Source organism: Nicotiana attenuata, unplaced genomic scaffold, assembly GCF_001879085.1.
Source record: "Nicotiana attenuata strain UT unplaced genomic scaffold, NIATTr2, whole genome shotgun sequence".
Lineage (NCBI taxonomy): Eukaryota > Viridiplantae > Streptophyta > Magnoliopsida > Solanales > Solanaceae > Nicotiana > Nicotiana attenuata.
Window position 1 is genome coordinate 95702 of NW_017671530.1, and position 22172 is coordinate 117873.

At 37.4% G+C, this 22172-nt stretch overlaps 1 protein-coding gene and 1 non-coding gene across 2 annotated transcripts; one reads left to right on the forward strand and one right to left on the reverse strand.

Annotated features, from left to right (window-relative positions):
* Positions 1-2343: 2343 nt before the first annotated feature.
* LOC109208815 (putative DEAD-box ATP-dependent RNA helicase 33) lies at positions 2344-4712 on the reverse strand. Its single transcript, XM_019371967.1, has 2 exons — positions 4566-4712; positions 2344-3565 (listed from the first exon to the last, which is right to left on the reverse strand). Exon 2 carries the CDS (start codon positions 3556-3558, stop codon positions 2578-2580), a length of 981 nt encoding a protein of 326 aa, XP_019227512.1. The 5' UTR covers positions 3559-3565; positions 4566-4712; the 3' UTR covers positions 2344-2577.
* A 71-nt stretch (positions 4713-4783) lies between these two features.
* Positions 4784-4854, forward strand: TRNAG-GCC. Its single transcript has one exon. It is a non-coding gene; the product is annotated as a tRNA-Gly (tRNA).
* The last annotated feature ends 17318 nt before the right edge of the window (positions 4855-22172 follow it).

Here is a 22172-nt window from a genome sequence, read left to right on the forward strand (position 1 = left end):
CATTACGTAGTTTTAATACAAATATTTCCTGTTTGCTCAAAAAAAAAAAGATACACAAAAAAAAAAAAAAAAAATTAATCCACAGTCAAAGTTGGGGATGCAAGCAATACCCAATGCAGTAAGCACCAACCACTTATGTCCACCAGCAGCACAATTCGTTGAATTATACTGAACAATCAACGAGCTACAGAACCAATGCTATTGGGAAATACTATTTTTTTTAATCTTTAGGGATTCCAATTCTCCGGGGAAATGACAAAATCACAAATGCAACCTGTGTTTTCCAGAATCTTTAGCCATAACTTAAATTAAAACCAATGGCATAGTTGTAAACATCTATATATATTATAGTATGCAAAAAACCACCTGGAAATGATGAGAAAAAGGATAACCTCCACCGTCTAATACAACCTTTGCTTGTCAAATAGACAGCAGTTAGTCAATATTCTAATTGTTAGGTGTTTGTCCAGATTTTCTTATCATCATTGGTTTTCCTATCTCATGAAGGAATGGACAACATATTTACCATAATTGGGTTTTTCTTTTCCTAGAAGGAAAATATAATTCTTCAATATTTGGCTAGTCCCTTTTCTTGTAGGAAAAGGTTTGGAGTTCTATAAATTGAAGATCCGTCCTTCTCATTCAGTAGCATCCACAATGTAGTCATATGGGGTTTGAGAGTCGCGTTTAGGGGGAGAACTTTACGGGACAAGTGTTAGTGTGTCACTTGTGTTTGCCTCTTCGTGAGGTTGTTCTCTCGATATTTTGTACTCTCTTTTATTATAGTGGATTGCTCATATCCACGTGGACGTAGGTCAGTTGACCGAACCACGTTAAATGTTTGTGTCTCTTATTTGGTATATTTCTCTTTGTTGTATAATTTATCGTCGTTCAAGGTTTGCTTTGCTAGCTTCCGCATGACACCTGACTTTTTTCGGTCCTAACACTAATCTCTTAGATTAAACACTGACCATAGCCTTCAAAACTTGTACTCATGCTATTAGTTGCTAATAATCCAACTAGACTAAGGGACACGAGATATATAAGGGGGGAAAAGTATCGTTCAAAGATCAGAATACCTAACACATAACAGGAAGGAAAAGAAGAAAGGGATGGTTACCCAATACATTATCATCTTAGTTGAAAAATGAGAATTTTACATGATTTGATATTTTCTTTACGCACACGGAAATAGTTCAGATTTTATCATGTACTAAAAGAATTATTTGATTTTATCCGTTGTTAAATTTTTGGTTTATTATAGTTTCATATTTTTATTATTAGCAAATTGTCTCGTAATTGTCCATAATCCATGTCATTAGCTGCGCTCTAGCATGAAATGGGCGGACTTTCATGTGTCCAAATTCTTCGAGAAAAAAGGCTTGTTTAAATTACGCTTAGGTTGGAAGTCCATCAGAGGTTTAAGGTGAAAATGAAACTTTTTCCTAACAACAGAGTAAGATTAGACCAAAAGTTTAAAGGAAGACAGTTTCTCAATTTTGATTAATACAGGGGCAAATATAAGGTCTCAAGTTCAGTTAAAGATGAAAAGTTACATGGATTGACTATTGTATTAAAATAGTCGTATTATGATGATTTGATTTTTGTCATACAACTGAAAGCCATTTCAGGACACTTAAGGATTTTGGATGTAGGACTGAATACTTAAATAATGTTAATAAAATGAACTAATTAAATCATGGAACCGAGTAACGGTCTAGCAAACTCAACTGGCTAAATAGTACTGAAATAAGGTATATGCTAACAATATATCATCTTTTGATGCTAGTATCAGTCTTTCTCAATTTATTCAGACATTTCTTCTTTCCTCTCTTTTTTTTCTTTTATATTCTGTGTGTGTGTGTGTGTGTGTCTTCAAACAATGCATTCTCGACTCTCACATCACAATTTAGTGAAATCAAACCCTATTTACATGAAGGCATGTTTGCATCTATTTGAAGTTCAAAACATATGCTCCTATTTGTATTTTTAAGAAGCTGCTTGTAGCATACTTCTGTCCAAATTCTGTGGACTAATATGTTTGGCAAGTGAATATTCAGTTTGAGTCATAGATTAAGATCTTAGGCAGGAAGAGTTGGAGTAAATAATTATTTCTGCACTCAACCAAACAAAGTGGAGAACTAGCTAATCAACAGGAAAACGTACAAACTTGAAGCTGAGAAAAACATCAACTCTTCTTAGAGTAAACTTTCTACATACTTATAGACTTACCTAAACTAAATGGAGGTTCCACAAGCTCAAATTGCTGGAAACTAAAATAGCTAACTCTCATTTCCCCTCCTCCCCGGAGCCGGAGGAGAAAGTAATCAGGGATTCTGCAGGTACAATTGTAAGATCAACTTCATTATAAATTGTATATCATTTTGAATTCGACCCACAGTTCACACTTAAACGTGTGAGTTCGTGCTGAACTCACAGTTCGTATTAGTTTTCAATCTAGATATAATCAGTGAATAGTTAAATATGCAAAAGTATACACATGAACAAGGATGATTTACACATGCTATCTACCAAATTTTGAGCTTGTCTACTTATCAGAACTCTTAATTCTCGGATTTAAAGTTGATAGCTCCCATCATCTTGCAGATTCAATTCAAACACCGGAGAATCTGAATCATCGAACTTGTCTACCACATTAAACATTCCACCCTCTCCATCATTGTCAGCTGGTCTATGACTCTTATTCTTTATTCTAGACATCCCAGTTTCCGCTGAACTAAATTTTTCAGGGTGACCAAACATCTTCCTCCGATTTGTGTTCTTGCTGAACTTATTTTGCATGCCCTTGCGATTGTTGCCATCTATTGACACTTTATCGGAATCTTCCATATTCAAATAACCCTCTTTTCCTTCTCTATCGGATCCAGTTCTTAGTGTTCTTGAATTTCGCTCACGCCTATTACTCTTCATTCGCACCTTCCTATCACTTTCACTTAGAGAATCTGAACCCAAATTTGAAGAGTCCTCAAAACCACCAATAGCATTCTCAATTTTTCCATAGGGTTTAATGCTATGAACAACTCCCTTAGGGAAAAACCTTGCTGAGGGTAATCCATCTACGGGCTTGAACAGTTCTGGCCCATCTTTGTCAGACCACATATCAAACCCTCCAGGCTTTTGAAACCGATCAGCCAAGACGCTCAATTGCTCATCAGCACTCACAGAGAACAATGTAGGTGCCTTTTCAACCACTTCCCAAGGCCTCTCAAGCTCAGAGACAGCAGCTTTGAGCTCGGCCCGCTTCCTCATCTCATAGATTTGGCGTTCCCGAGCCAATCGAGCCTTAAGAAGCTGCTTCGCTTTCTTTGCTTGCATTCGTTTCCACTGCCACTTTGAGACGCCTCCTGGATAGGTTCTTGGGCCACCACCCATCCTAATTGTTGAGGTCTTGTAAGGAACATTTGTGATTGTGGTGGTGGTTAGACTAAGAGAAGAGAATTTGGTGAAGAGGAAGAGTTGGGATGCCTCTGAAATTGTTTTGGATGAAGAGAGACTCTGCCGGGGTCCAACTACGAAAGGTGAGTGGAGAAGAGACATCTTTCTCCTGTAAAAAAAAGACTTAGAGTTGGGATTTATGTTGCAAGCACATGGGAGAAACTTCATGAATCAACATGGCTATGGCACACCATCTAAAACTAAAACTTGAAAAAAAAAAAGACTATATGTAAAAAATAGTTTATAACCACCGAACGTCTGTATCATTAATTAAGGATTCTCAACTAACTGCCTCACCTCCATGAGACATTGTCCAGTTATTTTGGCACATGACCATTCTAGTAATCATATAGGAAGACAATTCTCCACCCCTTTGATCACTCCTTTTTTTTATGATGGTGTTATCCAAGCCAGCTTGCGTGCACCTCGACTTTTCACCAGGTAAAGAAATAGGATTTATACACTATCATCGCATGGTGAAACCAAGAATTTCGCTAAAGGTGTTTAAGATTTAACATAGATGTATAAAAAAGTACTTAATTTTTGACCTATATACACATTATAATTTTCTATATACTCAATACAATTTTCCTAGGATGGGTGTTCGATCACCCTTCACTCTATCTGGCTATGTCGCTGCTATCATCAATTGATCAATCAATCAACTAATTTTTGATCTTAAACTAGTTGTTGTTTGCTATACGAATTGTCTATACCCATTTTCCTCTATTCGGACTCATTTCGTTCCAGTAGTAAATCTTTCCCCTAAAACAAACTAAGGGTTCTCTGGAACTACAATTCTCTAAATTGCACATTTATCGCACGCTGACATACAAATACCTAATTTGAACTAAAGCTCCTGGAAAACAGCTGATATTCAATGTTCTTCCCACCAGAACACTAATTAAACAAAATAGAAACGGTATATGAAAAATAGATAAAATTGTGAAAATTTCCACGGAAAGAGATAATCAAAATTGCGATTCTATCAAACAAATATGGGAAAATTAAAAATTCAACACTGTAAAGAACAAAGCATATGCAAGAGAAATTAAATGCCACAAAAAAGATAAGAAAATGAAGTAAAGAATGGGAGAAAGTAAGCTCACTTGGAAAAGAACGTTCAAAAGAGCTGACAATTGAAAAGACAGCGTTTTTATTCTCCGTTCGATAGCTGTCCGTCGCCGGTAGGAGCTACTGTTCATTCATCTCTCTCTCCCTCACGGACTGATATGGCCATATGGGCCGCTGGACTTCTCAAATTGCAGATTCGATGTCACTAAGCTGCACTGGTGAAATAAATTGTTTCTGCGTCATCTTTCAAGAAGCACCAGTGGTCTAGTGGTAGAATAGTACCCTGCCACGGTACAGACCCGGGTTCGATTCCCGGCTGGTGCATCACATTTTTTTATACTCCAAACAAGTAAAAAATATAAGTTTAAGCTAAATTGTTTCCAAATTTAGAAAGGAGTCATTCTTTTTAAAACGGACCAAAAAAAAAATAGATTCACATAATTATAACGGAGGGAGTAATACTTTTTCACACTCGATAATATGTTTACGCAACCCTTGCGCCATCTTAAAGAAGTCACAAAGGCTACGCACTCAATAAACCTAATATTTTGGTTTTAATAAAACATTCATTCACCAAATATTTGAAGCTAATGTTTCCTTTTTGTTAATCAATTTGAAGTAAGAAAATTTGAAAATAAATAAATTTATCCTTTTGCAAAATATTGAAGCTAATTCTTTCTTTTTGTTACTCATCTATAGTAAAAAAAATTGAAAATAAAAATAATTTTGTTATAAATAATACTAAGAGTGAATATCCATGTATTATGAAATTATTTGGGAGCAAATTAGCTGGTCATAAACTAGTCTATTGTAGTAATAAATTATTTCAAATGATTATTTTAAGTGAAAAGACAAACAATTTGGTGTCTTCTTTATGAAGACTTATGGCCAAGTGGCATGGCCTTCAGCAAGTGGCAGGCCTTTCAACAAATGTCAAGATTTTCAAAAAGTGGCAAAACTTTTTCAACAAATGTCAAGACTTTCAACAAGTGTCAAGACTTTGGACAAGTGGCCAAATCCTTTTATGCAAAAGTGCCTGTAAATAAAGCCCAAACACTTGAAGAATATCATCAAGAAAATTTTATTAATTATCTCCCTCTAAATTTCTCTTATTTTACTTTATTTTCTATTATTTCATAACACGTTATCAGCAAAAGACTCTAATAATTTTCACTACCACTTTGGGATTTATCTTCATAACCTCTTTCAGAATATGGAAATTTCTCAATCTTTAGTTGGATCCAAGATCAACAAAAATGATATATGTCTTTTGGATAGTGCCAAAACACGTACTATTTTAAAAGATATTTCTCATATATAGTGATGAAAGAAGCCAGTGTTAATACAATATCTGGTGGTACAAAATTAATTGAAAGATCTGAAAGAGCTAATTTATTACTATCTGGAGGAACAAATTTGGCTATTAATGAAGGACTATATTGTAGTAAGTCTCAAAGAAACTTACTGAGTTTTAAGGATCTCCGTCAAAATGGATATCATTGAGACTACAATGATGAAAAGATTGAATATCTTTATATTACTACAATAAAGTCGGGTAGGAAATATATGCTTGAGAAGTTACCCGTTCTTTCCTCTGGCTTGTACTACACAAATATTGGCATGGTTGAAACACATGCTATAGTAAACCAGAAGTTTACTAATTCAAATAATTTTATTATTTGGCATGACCGATTGAGCCATCCTGGTTCAAGCATGGTGCGCAAATTAATTGAGAATTCACATGGACATTCATTGAAGAACCAGAAGATTCTTCAGTTTAAAGAATTTTCTTGTGTTCCATGTTCTCGGGGTAAATTTATTACTAGACCATCAACAACTAAAGTTGGGATTGAATCTCCAGCATTTCTGGAACGTATACAAGGTGATATATGTGGACTGTTCACCCATCATGTGGACCATTTAAATATTATATGATTTTAATAAATGCATCTACAAGATGGTCACATTCGGGCATTTGCGAGGTTGTTAGCTCAATTACTAAGATTAAGAGCACAATTTCCAAATTATGCAATTAAGACAATTCGTCTTGATAATACTAGTGGATTTACATCCCAAATGTTGCTCATGTTCATACTCAAAATGGTCTAGCAGAATCATTTATCAAGCGTCTCTAGTTAATTGCTAGACCATTGCTTATGAGAACAAAACTTCCTATTTCGATATGGGGTCATGCTATTTTGCATACAGCAGCAGTTGTACGCATCAGGCCAACGAGTTATCGTAAAATCTCCCCATTACAATTGGCTTATGGTCAGGAGCTAAATTTTTCTCATCTTAGGATATTTGAATGTGCAGTATATGTTCCAATTACTCCACCACAACGCACAAAGATGGGTTCTCAAAGAAGATTGGGAATATATGTTGGATATGAATCTCCTTCTATTATTAAGTATCTGGAACCCATGACTGGAGAATTATTTACGGCAAGATTTGCTGATTGCCATTTTGATGAATTAGTTTTTCCAACATTTGGGGGAGAGAATAAGTAGCTGGAAAAAAGAGATAGATTGGAATGCATTATCACTATCTCATTTAGATCCTCGTACAAATCAATGTGAACTGGAGGTTCAAAAGATAATTTATTTGTAAAATATTGCAAATCAACTGCCAGATGCATTTACTAACCGACCAATGGTTACTAAATCTCATATTCCGGCTGCAAATGTTCCAATTCGAGTTGATGTCCCGGTAGGACAATCTAATAAAGCAAATGAGTCTAAGCCACACTTAAAACGTAGTAAACCAATCAATTCCAAAGATAAAATTCCCGAAAAAGGAAAGAAGCAAAGGATAAAGATGATCATAATACGGAGGCAATATTTTAACTTTTTCCTTAACTTTTCGCGTTGATACTCTAAGTTATAAGGAAGCATTGATTTTAACCTTTTCCCTACAAATCCATGTTTCCATCCAAGATTCTAAAATCATGGACGATGAAATAGATGGTGGGGAAACTCATTAGATTCGGTAATATGTTAATTTATATAATATCTTGAATAATTAAGAGGAGAGGATGTTATCAAAGAAAAGCTTATGGCTTCTCACTGCTATCTAATATTTCTTTAGTTTGTTTCATGGCATCTCATATTCCACAATTTTCATAAATTTTATAATTACTAGTTTTAGTGTACGTGCGATGCACATGTGTGTTGCGTCTATTATTAGTAAGTGTACATAACGTAGAATAAGAATGAATTTGAGATAACAATTAACGTCAAGATAGATGCAATAATTATTGGTATTGTAATAACTGATAGACACTGACAGTACTCTATAAAATAACGTACAATCTTCAGTTCCCGTGAATTAAAAAATATGGTGAACTAAAAAAGAACGACAGTATTTTAATATAAAACTGGATGCTCAAAATCATATTTAAAGTGAGTGGTATTTAATTTAGAGACTTGAACATATTTATCTTAGTCCTAAACTTGTACATATTTTACTATAGTTATTTGCGATGGGAAGATGTTGTTATACTGATATTAGAGAACCAATTTAACCTTATTTAAATTAAATAAGAGATCGGTCACTTTAAATTTTATAAACTTTATAATTAATTAAAGAAACTCTATTTCTTTATGTCATTATTACGTTAAAAAACAATAAATTAGAATCCATCGAATTTTCCTGTTTAAACACATAATTAACGCATGTAATTTTTTTTAATTTCACGTTCTCTATTTCTTTTTTTGCAAGAGTAAAAAAAATCTTTTAATTGATTTTGAAGGTCTAAACCTAATACCAATAAGAAAAGTTTTAATAAACTAAATTTTATCTGATTTTATGTCCTAAATATTAGGAAAATTACTAAATGACAACGTTGTCCAATGCAAAATTTACTTTTAAGGGGTAAAAAGGGCGAACTGCTTTTCATATTTGACTGTAACGTGGAAGGAATTACAATAATATTATATTGTTCAAAGATAACAATAATTTATGTAAAATAATTATAATTTAATTGATTTAAATTACCAAATGTTAGGAGAAGAATCAGTATTCTCGATTTTAAGTCCTAAGTATTAGAAAAATTACTAAATGACAATGTTGTCCATGGTAACATTTACTTTTAAGGGGTAAAAAAGGCGAATCATATTTCGCTAAGAATCTTCGTACTTTTAATATTTGACTGTAACGTGGAACGAATTACAATAATATTATATTGTTCAAAGAAAATAATAATTTACATAAAATAATTATAATTTAATTGATTTTAATTACCAAATGTTAGGAGAAGAATCAGTATTTTGTTGGACAAATATGTGGCTAGAGTGGAGCTCTTTTTAAAAATTAGCGACAATGATGTTTGGATTTTGTTTTTTCTTTCAAACATGGATAATTCTCTTTTGACCCAAAATCTCAAACAGTATAATCTTTTATCGTTAAACGAAAATTAAATTGGATGGGAGAAAAGTAAACGAAAAGAAGGTAGCCTCACAAATTTTGAAAGAAACTGCTAAATAAGAAAGAAAACCTGCAGATTAGTCATAGAAATCCATATTGACACTACATTAGTCTTTAAATATTTCTTTAAATGTGTAACCTCTTTTGTGATGACCCGACCCGTCGTATCGGGTATTACTGCCCGTTTTCCTCATTTATTACTTCTTCATGTTTCATTACCGGTATGTGGTGAGTTAGAGTTGATTCGGATTGGTTTTGATAAGAAATGAGACACTTAGTCTCTTTTAAGAAGGCTTAAGTTGGAAAAGTCAACCGGACGTTGACTTATGAGTTAGAGGGCACGGATGTCATTTTCGGTGATTCGTTTAGCTTCGGGAGATGATTTGTGGCTTGGGAGCGTGATCGGAATTTATTTTGGAGGTCCGGTGTAGAATTAGGCTTGAATTGGCGAAGTTAGTATTTTGGCGTATTCCGATTGATAGGCGAGATTTTGATATAGGGGTCGGAATGGAATTCCGAGAGTTGCAGTAGCTCCGTTATGTCATTTGGGATGTGCGTGCAAAGTTTCAGATCATTCGGATGAGGTTTGGTAGACTTTTTGATCGAAAGTGCATTTCGGAAGTTTTTGAAGAACTTAGGCTTGAATTCGATGTGATTTGATGGTTTTAGCGTTATTTGATGTGTTTTGATGATTGGAACAAGTTTGAATGATGTTATGGGATATGATGGTGCTTTTAGTTGAGGTCCCGGGGGCCTCGGGGTGATTTCGGGTGGCCAATCGGACCATTTTTGGTCTTATAGTAATGCAGGTTTTCAGCTGTGTTGTTGCAGAAGTGTTGTTCATCGCGTTCGCGTGGGGTGTGTCGCGAACGCGTAGAGTAAATTTGAGAGGCCTGGAAAATGGTCTTCGCGTTCGCATAACTCAGGGCCGCGTTCGCGTAGGTAAGAGAACCTGTGCATCGCGTTCGCGTATCTGGTAACGCGTTCGCGTAGTTGGAGGATTTAAGTCGTCGCGTTCGCGTACTGGAAAACGCGTTCGCGTAGAGTAAATTTGTGGTCAACATTATTTGGTCATCGCGAACGCGTGGGTCTTGGACCGCGTTCGCGTAGTGTAAAGCACCTGGGCAGAAAAGGTTTTATTTGATTATTTCATCCGCGAGCCTATTCATTTTTTCCTCCATTGTTGACCACCTTAAGAGCTTTTTGGTAGAGATTGAAGAGGATTTTGACGGGAATTGATTGGAGGTAAGTCTCGTGACCTAGAAACGTCATTTTATTGAAGAATCAACCTTTAATTCATGGAAATTGGAGTAAAAATTGGAAGAGCTAGGGCTTGAGTTCTTATATTTTCAAATTGGGATTTGATAGGTCATTTGAGCTCGGATTTGGGAGTTCTTGGTATGTACGGACTCGTGGCGAGACGAGGAATCCGGTAATGTAAGTTTCGTAATTTTTCGAGAAGCGGGCCCGGGGCTCGGGTTTTGCTAGTTTCGAGATTTTTGCTATATTTTGATTGTTTTCGATTGGGTATTGTTCCCTTGGCTTAGTGTGACGTATTCGCTCTGATTTTGGTTAGATTCGACGCGCGTGGAGGCCGATTTGAGGGGCAAAGGCGTCGCGGGCTAGAGATTTCGCCGGATCGAGGTGAGTAATGATTGTAAATGATATCCTGAGGGTTTGAAACCCCGGATTTGCACCCATAGTGCTATATTGAGGTGACTTGCATGCCAGATAGAGAGCGTGGGGTAGAGCACCGTTGGGGATTGTGACTTGGTCCGTCCCGGTTGTTGATTTTACCACGTATTTCGCTATGACTTGTTGTTTTTCACTAGGACTTGGGCTTATTGCCATATTTGGGGCTTATTGCCGACTGTTTGAACTCCTTATGAGCTATCATCACTGTTTTCCTCACTATTTGAAATATTATTTGAACTCAGTCCATTGTCATTACACTGTTTCATGAACTCAGCTATATTTTTACTCAACCTCGAGTTTTAACTGATATTTGAACTATTGTTTGAGCTGAGCATTATTGTTTCTTTACTAATGCCCGAGGGGCTTATGATTATTTTTGGATTGATTGAGGCCGAGGGCCATATGTGAGGATATGCTGAGTGATGTGAGGAGGCTTTCAGGCCTCGAGTGTACTGTGAGAAGGCTTTCAGGCCTCATGTTGATATGTACAGGCTTTCAGGCCTTATGATGATATAGCGCTTGGGCTGTAGGAGCCCCTCCGGAGTCTGCACACCCACAGTGAGCGCGGGTACCCATTTAGAATTGGACAGAGGTAACAATGACACTGTCATACGTGTTTTGGTCAGGTAACAATGACTGACCAGTCAGGTAACAATGGCTGAGCAGTGGTAACAATGGCACTGAAACATGCGTTGGGTCAGGTAACAATGACTGACCAGTCAGGTAACAATGGCTGACCGGTGGTAACAATGGCACTGAAACACGCATTGGGTCAGGTAACAATGGCTGACCATTCAGGTAACAATGACTGACCAGTGGTAACAATGGCACTGTAATACGTGTTTTGGTCAGGTAACAATAGCTGACCGGTCAGGTAACAATGACTGACTAGTAACGAAATTCATGCCCGAGGGGCGAACTTTTATGTGTTCATCTTGCATACTTATTTGCATTTTTACCTGCTATGCTGTGGTATTTGTGCCCGAGGGGCGAATTTTCTGTGCTAATCCGCACTAACTATTTGAAACAGCTTTCGTAATTATTGAAAGGACCATTTTCAAAATAGATTTGAACTGAGCCGAAACATTTTTAAAGAAGTTCTCTGATTTCACTTTTTCTCGAAAATTGTACCCGGCTTCTGTACAGCCCATTGGTTGCTTTACGTGATTTCTTGCTGCTCAGTTATTATTTACTTCTATTACTCACTGAGTTGGAAGTACTCACTTTNTTTATGAAATCAAAAGGAGTGAATAAAACCGAGTTATGAAAACAGTAAGAACATAGCATGACTGAGTATAAATATTAAACCAAAACAGTGAGGTAAAACAGTAATAAAAGCCCCTAAGGGTCCAAACAATCGGCACAAGGCCTAGACACGACATTTAGCCCCAAACACAATATTATTTTTCCAAGATATAACAATATTAAATAGTTTTCAAGAAAAATACGCGACTTAATAGTCGTACGGGATGGACCAAGTCACAATCCCCAACGGTGCACGACCTCACACTCGTCATCTAGCGTGTGCGTCACCTCAAAGTAGCACAACGATGTGAAATCCGGGGTTTCATACCCTCAGGACAACATTTACAATCATTACTTACCTCAATCCGAGCAAAATCCTACTCCAAAATGCCTTTGCCCCTCGTATCGGCCTCCAATCAACACGAATCTCGTTATTTTCTCTGAAAATCCCTCGAAATATCGCCCCACCCGAGCTTTATTGGTCCCAAAAATGTAAGAATGGGACGAATTTGGACTTTATTCTGCTGCCCACGGGTTTTCTCTTCGTGTTCACGACCCTTCTCTCGCGTTCGCGATAAACAAATTCCTCATCAGCAATTTCCAAACTCATTCCAGACAGCCTTTAGTATAATTGTCGTAACTTTTTGCACACAACTCCAAATTATAAATAATTTGATTTTCTGAAAACTAGACACCAAGAGCTATAATTCCATAGGTCGTTCATTTCCCGAGTCATTAGATATTGCGAGTTATAAGCTTCCAAAGTCAGCCCTGTGCAGCAGAGATTTTTGAACTCTCCCCGGACAGCCTGTAGTGTAACCACCATAACTTTTTGTACACATATCTAAATGCCAATTAATTTATATTTTTAGAAACTAGACACAAAGGGATACAACTTTCATGTTTGGATCATCTCCAAATTCTTTATAGATTGTGAGATATGAGCCTCCGAAGTCAGACCTGTGCAACCGAGATTTCCTTCTTCGCGAACGCGAAAGTCTCTTCGCGAACGCGAAGAACAAACTTCTAGAAGCCAAATTCTTCTTCGCGTACAACACTAAACTGAAGAAATCTGCAACTTTCAAAACAAGAATTTGATCCGTTTAACCACTCGAAACTCACCCGAGGCCCTCGGGATCTCAACCAAACATGCCAACATATCCTATATCATCATTCAAACTTGTTCCAACCTTCGGAACGCTAAAAACAACATCAAAATATCAAGATCACGTCGGATTCAAGCCTAAGAATTCCAAAAACTTCCAAATTCCGCTTTCGATCAAAAAGTCTACCAAACCTCGTCAGGATGACCTGAAATTTTGCACACACGTCACAAATGACACAACGGACCTACTCCAACTTCCGGATTTCCATTCCGACCCCTACATCAAAATCTCACCTATCAACCGGAAAATGCCAAAATTCTCAATTTCGCCAATTCAAGCCCAAATCTACCACGGACCTCTAAATTACATTCCGATCACGCTCCTAAGTCCCAAATCACCTAACGGAGCTAACCAAATCATAAAAATCCAAATCCGAGATCAAATACTAAAAAGTCAAGACTGAGTCAAACCTTTCAAATTCAGAGCTTCAAGCTGAGATCATCCTTCCATATCTATTCCGATTAACCTGAAACCAAAACCGATGATTTACATAAGTCACAATATATAATACGGGGCTAGTCATGCCCGAGAACTGACGAGCGAAGTGCAAAAGCCCAAAACGACCGGTCGGGTCGTTACACTACAGATTGAATAACATAACATTCATACAAATCTTGGTCTTCACTCAAAAGAACATTGGTCAGGTCCTCGATAGAGGAATTAGAAGCAGGAGCAGTTGGATCTACGGGTAGGAAATTGACGACAACATTGTTGAGGAAGCTAATCAGTTCGTACATTCTTCAACTTATTGATTCGACTGAGTAGTAGTTCACATGTCTATTCGAACTATTGAGCTGAATGTTAAGCCAAATTTTTTTTTGTATTAGTGAAATATTATTTTATAAAGTAATTACACCAAGAGTGAGAAGAATAGTAAGAACTAAATGGAACAGTGACGTTCTTACATTCCGAATACCATTAATTGTTCCCAGCTATTAGATCATATTATAATAGGATTACCAAATAGAGAAGGCCTCATCAATGGAACCATGATATTAATCATATCTTTACTGCCAAAGTTACAAAGAGCACAATCAGAACAAGTATAAGAAAATATAGTATATCGCGCTGATATCGCACCAATGGTAGACAAACAAAAAAAAGTTATTAGATGAATTACCAGTATCTTTTAACCGCCATATTTTTCTTTTCTCTAGTTGGACAATATTTTAATTAATGCAAAATTCACATTATTCAGTTGATGAAATACCACATTAAAACCTCTTTTCTAGATGACATTCAATATTTTTTTCATCAACATGAGTCTCTTGCAATGTAAGAAGTACTGTTACAGCAAGGTATAGCAAAATATATTTTAACCAGTTCATGATATAACAATTTCAAAGAATAAAAAACAGATTAAATTTTTTTCCAAAAGTAAAACATACCTATTAAATGTTTCAGGATTCACGGTAACAACTCTTTTCCCAATTAGTTTATCAAACTTTGCAAGAAAAGTAGTATATAAACCTCAAAATCCTACTTCATTAGGCTCTTTGGATGCAGCAACCAAAGCTCCAATTTCCTCTGAACTACCACCTAAATCACCTACTTCATTAGGTTCCTTGGATGCAGCAACCAATGCTCCAATTTCCTCTGAAATACCACCTAAATTACCTACTTCATTAGGCTGTTTGGATCTAGCAACCAATACTTCATTAGGCTGATTAGATGTAGCACCAAATGCTCCAATTTCCTCTAAACCGCCACCTAAATCACCTACTTCATCAGGATGCTCCGATCTAGCATCCAACACTCCAGTTATGGATGCAATCTCAACTTGCTCTTCTGTTGCTGGTGTTGCTAAAACAACTGTAGTTTCAATAGGAAGAATATTTGACTCATCAGGATTAGATGTAGGTAGTTCAGATGCTACACGCTTTGTATTTGAATCCTACAAATGTTTCTGGAATCACCTCATGAACTCTTTTCCCATTTGGTTCATCAATCCTAGCAACTAGGGCTGCTTATCGGGCGGATTGGGCGGTTATTTACTCTTAACGATTTGGCTTATCGGTTGTCGGCTTTTAAATGTATTAATCTGCTAGCCGCCCGATAAGCTATTTGGCGAATTGGTATCGGTTTAGCTCTTATCGGGCGGCTATCGGACGGTTTATCGGCCTAGCAAAATTATCAATAATTCTAGGAATCTAGCAGTACTACCAGAAGAAGGAAAATAAACAAAAAAAATTAGGACTTGACATGACTTTGGTTTTAATAAAGAAGACAAGAAACGGCTACTCTTTGCGCTTCTCTTCGACAACAGCTTCCTCTTGAAATCATTAAGGTTTGTGAAACGTGTGTTCCTTTTTTCTTTAGATTTTCCAACTTTCCCTCGATCGCAGAAATCGTATTGCACTAAGAGAAGCCAGGTCTAGTCTCATTAATTTCTCGGGGACGGATCTGTAGTTTCATCTAATTAATGTTCATAAATATAAGAAATTTATGTATGTCATTTTGCTCCGGAAGTAATTGATAATGAATCAATTTCTTTTATCTTTGTTAGTGTTGTAATAAATCAGAAACTTTTTATTCTACTTCTTCTTCCAGTTAAATTGAATATATTACTATACTCCTATTTAGCGAAATTTGATCAATTCTATATTCCATTACTGGACTCACTATTAACGGGAAACGGATTAAATTTTTTTTATTAACGGCTTATCGATTTGGGGGAGGATTATTCAATTTTCTTATCCGTTAAGAAAATTGAATAATCCGCCCCCAAAACCGATAAGCCATTAATAAAAAAATTTCAATCCGTTCCCCGTCCGTTAAGCCGTTAAGCTATTACCAGTAAGTCATTAAGCTTCGGTTCGATTTTCGATTTCGGATCGATTTTGAACACCCCTACTAGCAACAAAAGTAGTAAATTCAAGAGAAGATGTATTTATTTATGGAATTGCTGAATCGTCAACATTAAGTTCAATAGGTCATGGGGGGACCAACTACATATTTGTCTTAACTACTCATAAGAGGAAAAGAAATAGAACCATAAATGACAGAAATTCAGCATTGAGTTTAAAAGAACATTTGTAAAATTTTACAAAGAACCTACACCATATTTTTGAATGTAATGTAATTCCAGAAGTTATTTTTCCAACGGCACAAGCAGAAAGTGGTTTCAACGTGAATACAGACAATATTCTTTCCAAGTCTAACTGTGAAAAGCGGAATACCAAAAATATATAACTAAATTTAAAAGTATATATGTATAAATCACCAAAGAATCTTGGTCTAATTTTTTTATATATTGTAGTTCCAGAAGTCCTCTTTCTAACGGCACAAGCGGATCGCAATTTCGACATGCCATTGAAGAGATAAACATTTTTTAGTCAGAGCGTGCAAAGCTGTAAAAATCAGATTTGCAGAAATTTATAACTGAGTTGAAAATAATATCTGTATAAATCTACAAAGAATTTGGACCTGATTTTTGTAGATATTGTTGCTTCAACAGTCTTCTTTCTAACGGCATCAGCGGAACGTGTTTTTGACGTGTCTGCAGAGAGATATAAATTTTTTTAAGTCAGGACGCACAAAGCTGTAAAAACCTTAATACCTGAAATTCAGAACTTAATTCCAAAGCATATATGTATAAATTTATAAAGAATGCTAACCTTATTTTGTACATACTGTAGCTCAAGAAGTTCTCTTTCCAACATCACAAGCGGATCGTGATTACTTTCAACATGCTAAATAAAACAATGTAAACAAAAGACATTATCATCAACAACAAAAATCTTAGTAGTTAAATAATTTAAAAGTAAATAAAAGAAGCGTACCACCTCAACAATTGTCAGAATAAATTTTGAAAAACTTCTTTAAAAACTACATTTATAGCTGCAGTAGTTATTTGTCCATCATCATCATAAACCAAAATGTTTAATCCCTTTCTAGTTGTCACCCTGGAAAGAGCAACATATAGCTGTCCGTGGGTAAACACAGGTTTCTTCAAAAATAATCCCACATGAGACTATGACTGTCCTTGACTTTTATTGATTGTCATGGCAAAAGATACAGTGATCTGAAGTTGTCTTCGCTGAAACTTAAATGGAATTCTAGCATCAGATGGATTCAATGTCATTCTTGGGATAAACACTTTCTGTCCAGCCATATGTCTTGATAAAACCTTGGCTTTAATAACTTGATTTTCAAGTTGAGTTATGATCAACCTTGTTTCATTACACAATCCTGTTGATTGGTCAATATTTCTTAATAACATCACCGGAACACCTACCTTTAGAGTAAGAGCATGATTTGGAACTCCAGAATATTTAATAGTATTCAAAAATTCTGGTGTGTGTACATGTTCCAATGCTGAATAAGTTTGATTAGAGCTGCAAATTGTATCAGAACTCAAATATGATTTCTCAGGACTATGATTGAGTGAAATCATATATTCGTTGATTGATTCTACCATATCAAGAGTTGGAGCAAGAATGGCTCTTTGTTGGAGGTATCCTATATCGTTGCAACAATTGATAAAATCAGGATATGTACTTTCCATAATTGCAGATATTGGATCAACAGAATCTTTTATCAGAAGATCATCTGGTATTTCGACTATTTCATTTCTATCAACTGTGTCACGACCCAAATCCACTACGGGTCGTGATGGCGCCGGACACCGTTGTCAGGCAAGCCAACTAAATTATCAATTAAATTCTCTTTTAATACCTTTAAAAATCTAAGAGTTTTCCTTCCATTTTTCATATATAAAACAATCTCTGTTTCAATTCAAATTAAGAAATAACTATTAACACACATCTTTCGAAAAACCATCCAAGAACCCGGTGTCACAAGTGCATGAGCAACTACTAATAAGGAAAATAAATTACAATGTCTGTCCGAAATACAGTGGACAGAAAATAAACGAATAAAGTACTGGAAGGGAACTACACTAGCTGCGGGTCGCCTCGAACAATGCCGCTCACCTAGTCCCCAAATCATCCGAGCTGCTATCTAATATAAATTGTACCTGTGCAACAAAAATGCACAGAAGTGTGATATGAGTACGTAATCAACGTGTACTCAGTGAGTATCCCGCCTAACCCCGAAGAGGTAGAGACGAGATGGTCAACCTGGACACTCACTAGCGGTCCAATAATAATATACTAAATGTGTGCGGAAATCATGGATTCATATAGCATGTTCTAATTCACAAAGCTGTAAAACAGGTAAACACCTTTTAACAATTAACAAAGGACTTTCAAGATTTTACTTTCCTTCATGTAATCAGTTCATCTCAAGCCATGAAAGGCAATGTCATAATTTAAGATTCCTCATGCATCAATATATAAAAGATATCATGCGCAAATCATACCAAGGCGACGGCCCGATCCAACAGAAAGTAAATGTGCACTTGCCGAGGGTCGACGGTGCGCCTATAGATGCATCTATTAATCTGCCGAGGCGTTCGGCCCGTTCCAAAATAAAAACACACAGATAGACAGTCAGTCAATAAGTCAACATGGAGCAATTATCCAAGAAAGGCCAACTCTCTTTAAATAATTGTCACGACCCTAGTTCACCAATCGTAAACATGTCGTGACGGCACCTGGTCCCCATGACCAGGTAAGTCTAACATCTACGGAAATATAATACTTGCGGAAAAATAAAGAAAATTAAATCAGGTATCTAAAGGAAACTGTACTGAATGCCGCTTGGCAAGTACAACTCAATATCACAAGCCTAAAACAATTCCCAAAACCCGGAAACTCACGGGCAACACAGGCTACAGAAGTGTATAGTAAGGTTCCATACTCCAGAATTTCTAACAACCGAAAGAAGGAAAACTAAGTACTAAAGATAGAGTAAGAGGGAGACTCATCGGTCTGCGGACGCAGCAGATCTACCTCGAAGTCTCCGTAGTCCTCCTTCCTCACTGATAGTGCGCCTGAGTGGAGGTACCTGAATGATCTGCACATGAAAAACATGCGCAGGAAGGGCATGAGTACACCACAGCGGTACTCAGTAAGTGCCAAGCCTAACCTCGGTTGGGTAGTGACGAGGAAAGTCAGGGCCCTACTGAGACAATATATAATAATAATAATAATTTAACAGTATAAAAATCTGACAGATATAATAAGTACAACAGGGAGATAAGACAAGTCAACGAGGCTATAACAACTACACGAGTACAGAATAAACACAGCTCAATACCAATGGTAACAATGAGGGTCTACCAGGATACCGTCCTGTAGCCCCTTTTTCTCAACTGTCCAGTGGATCTCCCGGGATACCGTCCCGTAGTCCATCATATGTGTACATCCGAAGGATCTCCCGGGATACCATCCCGTAGTCCAACCATCAATGTGCAGGGGGATCTATCGGGAATCGAACCCGCAGTCCCAAAGTAAAAGTGCAGGGGGATCTATCGGGAATCGAACCCGCAGTCCCAAAGTAAAAGTGCAGGGGGATCTATCGGGAATCGAACCCGCAGTCCCAAAGTAAACAAACAAGGGGGGGGGGGGGAGCTACCGGAATCCCACATTCGTAGTCCCAATGTAAATGCACGATCACAACCAGAAGGTACACGGAAACGAAGTACAAAAGACAAGCAACAGGTAGTACTGGCCTAGCATGCTTCACGTAGTACAGTCAAGGTAACTTAAGCAATGAGACAAGTTAAATTAACTAAACATGCTTTCCTAATCTAGCACAGGTTATAGGTGCAAGTAGAATAAAGCAAATATGAAAGGAACTCAATCTCAATATCTTAAGAAAATCAGATTTTCAACAATTGGCTCAAGTACGCGCTCGTCACCTCGCGTACAAGGCACTCAAATCAACAAACAACAAATCCTAAGGGAAAAGGGTCCCCCACACAAGGTTATACAAGCCACTTACCTCGAACCGGCTCAATATCAATAGAAACCACGCCTTTGCCACGAGTATCCGACTCCAAATGGTCCAAATCTATTCAATTCAATTACATATCGTAAATAATATTGCAAACAACTGATTCCACTATTAAATTTAAGGCTAGGGCGCGAAAATAGGTAAAATGACCAAAATGCCCCTCCAACCATCGTCTCGGATTCGAATAATTTTTACATTTTCAGGACCCTCGTACTCTCACGAGTCTAACCATATAAAATCTCCCAAATCGGAGGTCAAATGTCCCCTCAAAACCCCATAGTTAGGTCTAAGAAGTTTACCCACTTCCCATTCAAAAACACGAAATTAAAATGTGACTTTGCGATTAGAATAATGGGTTTTAGTCATAGGAGAGTAGAGAATCGTTACCCGGTGATTGCCCTTGAAAAAACCTTGAAATTGCTCCCAAATCCGAGCTCCAAACCTTGAGTTTTGATAAAAATGGCAAAACCTCGTTTTTGAAATGTTAAGTACTGTTTAGGTAATTAAATCATCGCGAACGCGATAGGAAGCACGCGTTCGCGAAGAAGGAAAATTTCAGGGCCCAAAAATGCCCTTCGCGATCGCGAAGGGAGGAGCGCGAACGCGAAGGCCAGGGGATCAAGAACTACGCGAACGCGACAAGGCTTACGCGAACGCGAGGGAGGAAATAGTGAAGCTACGCGGACGCGAGAGATCTTATGCGAACGCGAAGAGGAACGAGCCCCCTCTCCAAACTTACACCACGCGAACGCGGGAGAGTGGCTGCGAACGTGATGAGAGGATAGGCTACTACTACGCGAATGCGATGCCTTCTTCGCGAACGCGAAGAAGGACTTCGCGAAGAAGGAATTCAGCCTGCAACTTTCTGCAACATTTCCAAACTTCAAATTGCTCTGATGAGCATCCGAAACACACTCGAGGCCCCCGGGACCTCAACCAAACCTACGGACATATCCCATAACATCATTCAAACTTGTACCGATCCTTAAACCACCTAAAACAACGCCGGAAACACGAATTAATCAAAGATTCAAGCCTAAGAACTTCAAATTCCAACAAAACACACTTTCGATCAAAAACCTAACCAAACCTCGTCCGATTGACCTGAAATTTTGCACGCACATCCCAAATGACATGATGGTGCTACAGAAACTTCCGGAATTCCATTCCGACCCTCGGATCAAAAATTCACTATCGGACCGGAAACTTCAAAAATTCAAACTTCGGCATTTCAAGCCTAAATGAGCTACGAGCTTCCAAAATGCATTCCGAACACGCTCCCAACCCCGAAATCACCTAACGGAGCTAACAGAACCATCGGATTTCCATTCCGAGGTCGTCATCCCACTGTTCCAATTACGGACTATCTTTCAACACTTAAGCTCTCATTTAGGGACTAAGTGTCCCAAAACACTCCGAATCCTAACACCGAACGTCCCGGCATACCGATATAAAAGAAATGAACTTAGGGGAAGCGGTAAATGGGGGATCGGGGCGTAAATTCCAAAAACAACCGGCAGGGTCGTTACAATAATCTGAGGAGGCGAAGCTTAAGTCTTTTTAGAAATCCATTTATAAATTTAATGTGATTTAAGCAATTCAAACCCTCAAAGGGTTCACAATTAATCCAAATATAACATGCACAATCAGTCGAGTAAGAACTTATCAGGGAGTGTTTACCTATATATATATATATATATATAAATTCCTCTTTTAACAAAATTTTACAAGTAAGGTTAAATCTCTTTGGAAATTCATTTACAAATTCCATGTGACACAAGCAATTTGAGCTATCCAAGAATCTACAATTAATTCAAGTATTCATGCTTTTGGGTCCTAGCTACCCGGACAATAGCAAAAAGTAGCTATGCACGGACTCTCGTCACCTCGTGCGTACGTAGCCCCCACAAATAGGAGCACATAACCAATTTAACTCACCTATGGGGTAAATTCCCCCTCACAAGATTAGAAAGGAGACTCACCTCGCTCCGAAGACTCATAACCGGCATTCTACATTCTTCCGAAGGCTTGAACGGACGCACAATGCACCAAAACTAGCCAATTAACGACAAACTAATGAGAACATGCTCAAATACTTGTTAGAAATTCAAATTATACAGATTCCCAACTCCGCTTAGCGAAATGACCAAAAAACCCTCTGGCCTGCGTGCCCGGATTCCGAAATTTCTCGAAGAAAAAGGTTACCCATGACCTTAGGAACTCAAATATATGATTTTCTCCTAATTTCAT

Coding starts and splice junctions, on each gene's coding strand:
- LOC109208815 (XM_019371967.1), bottom strand. CDS start 3,558: ATGTCTCTTCTCCACTCACCTTTCGTAGTTGGACCCCGGCAGAGTCTC.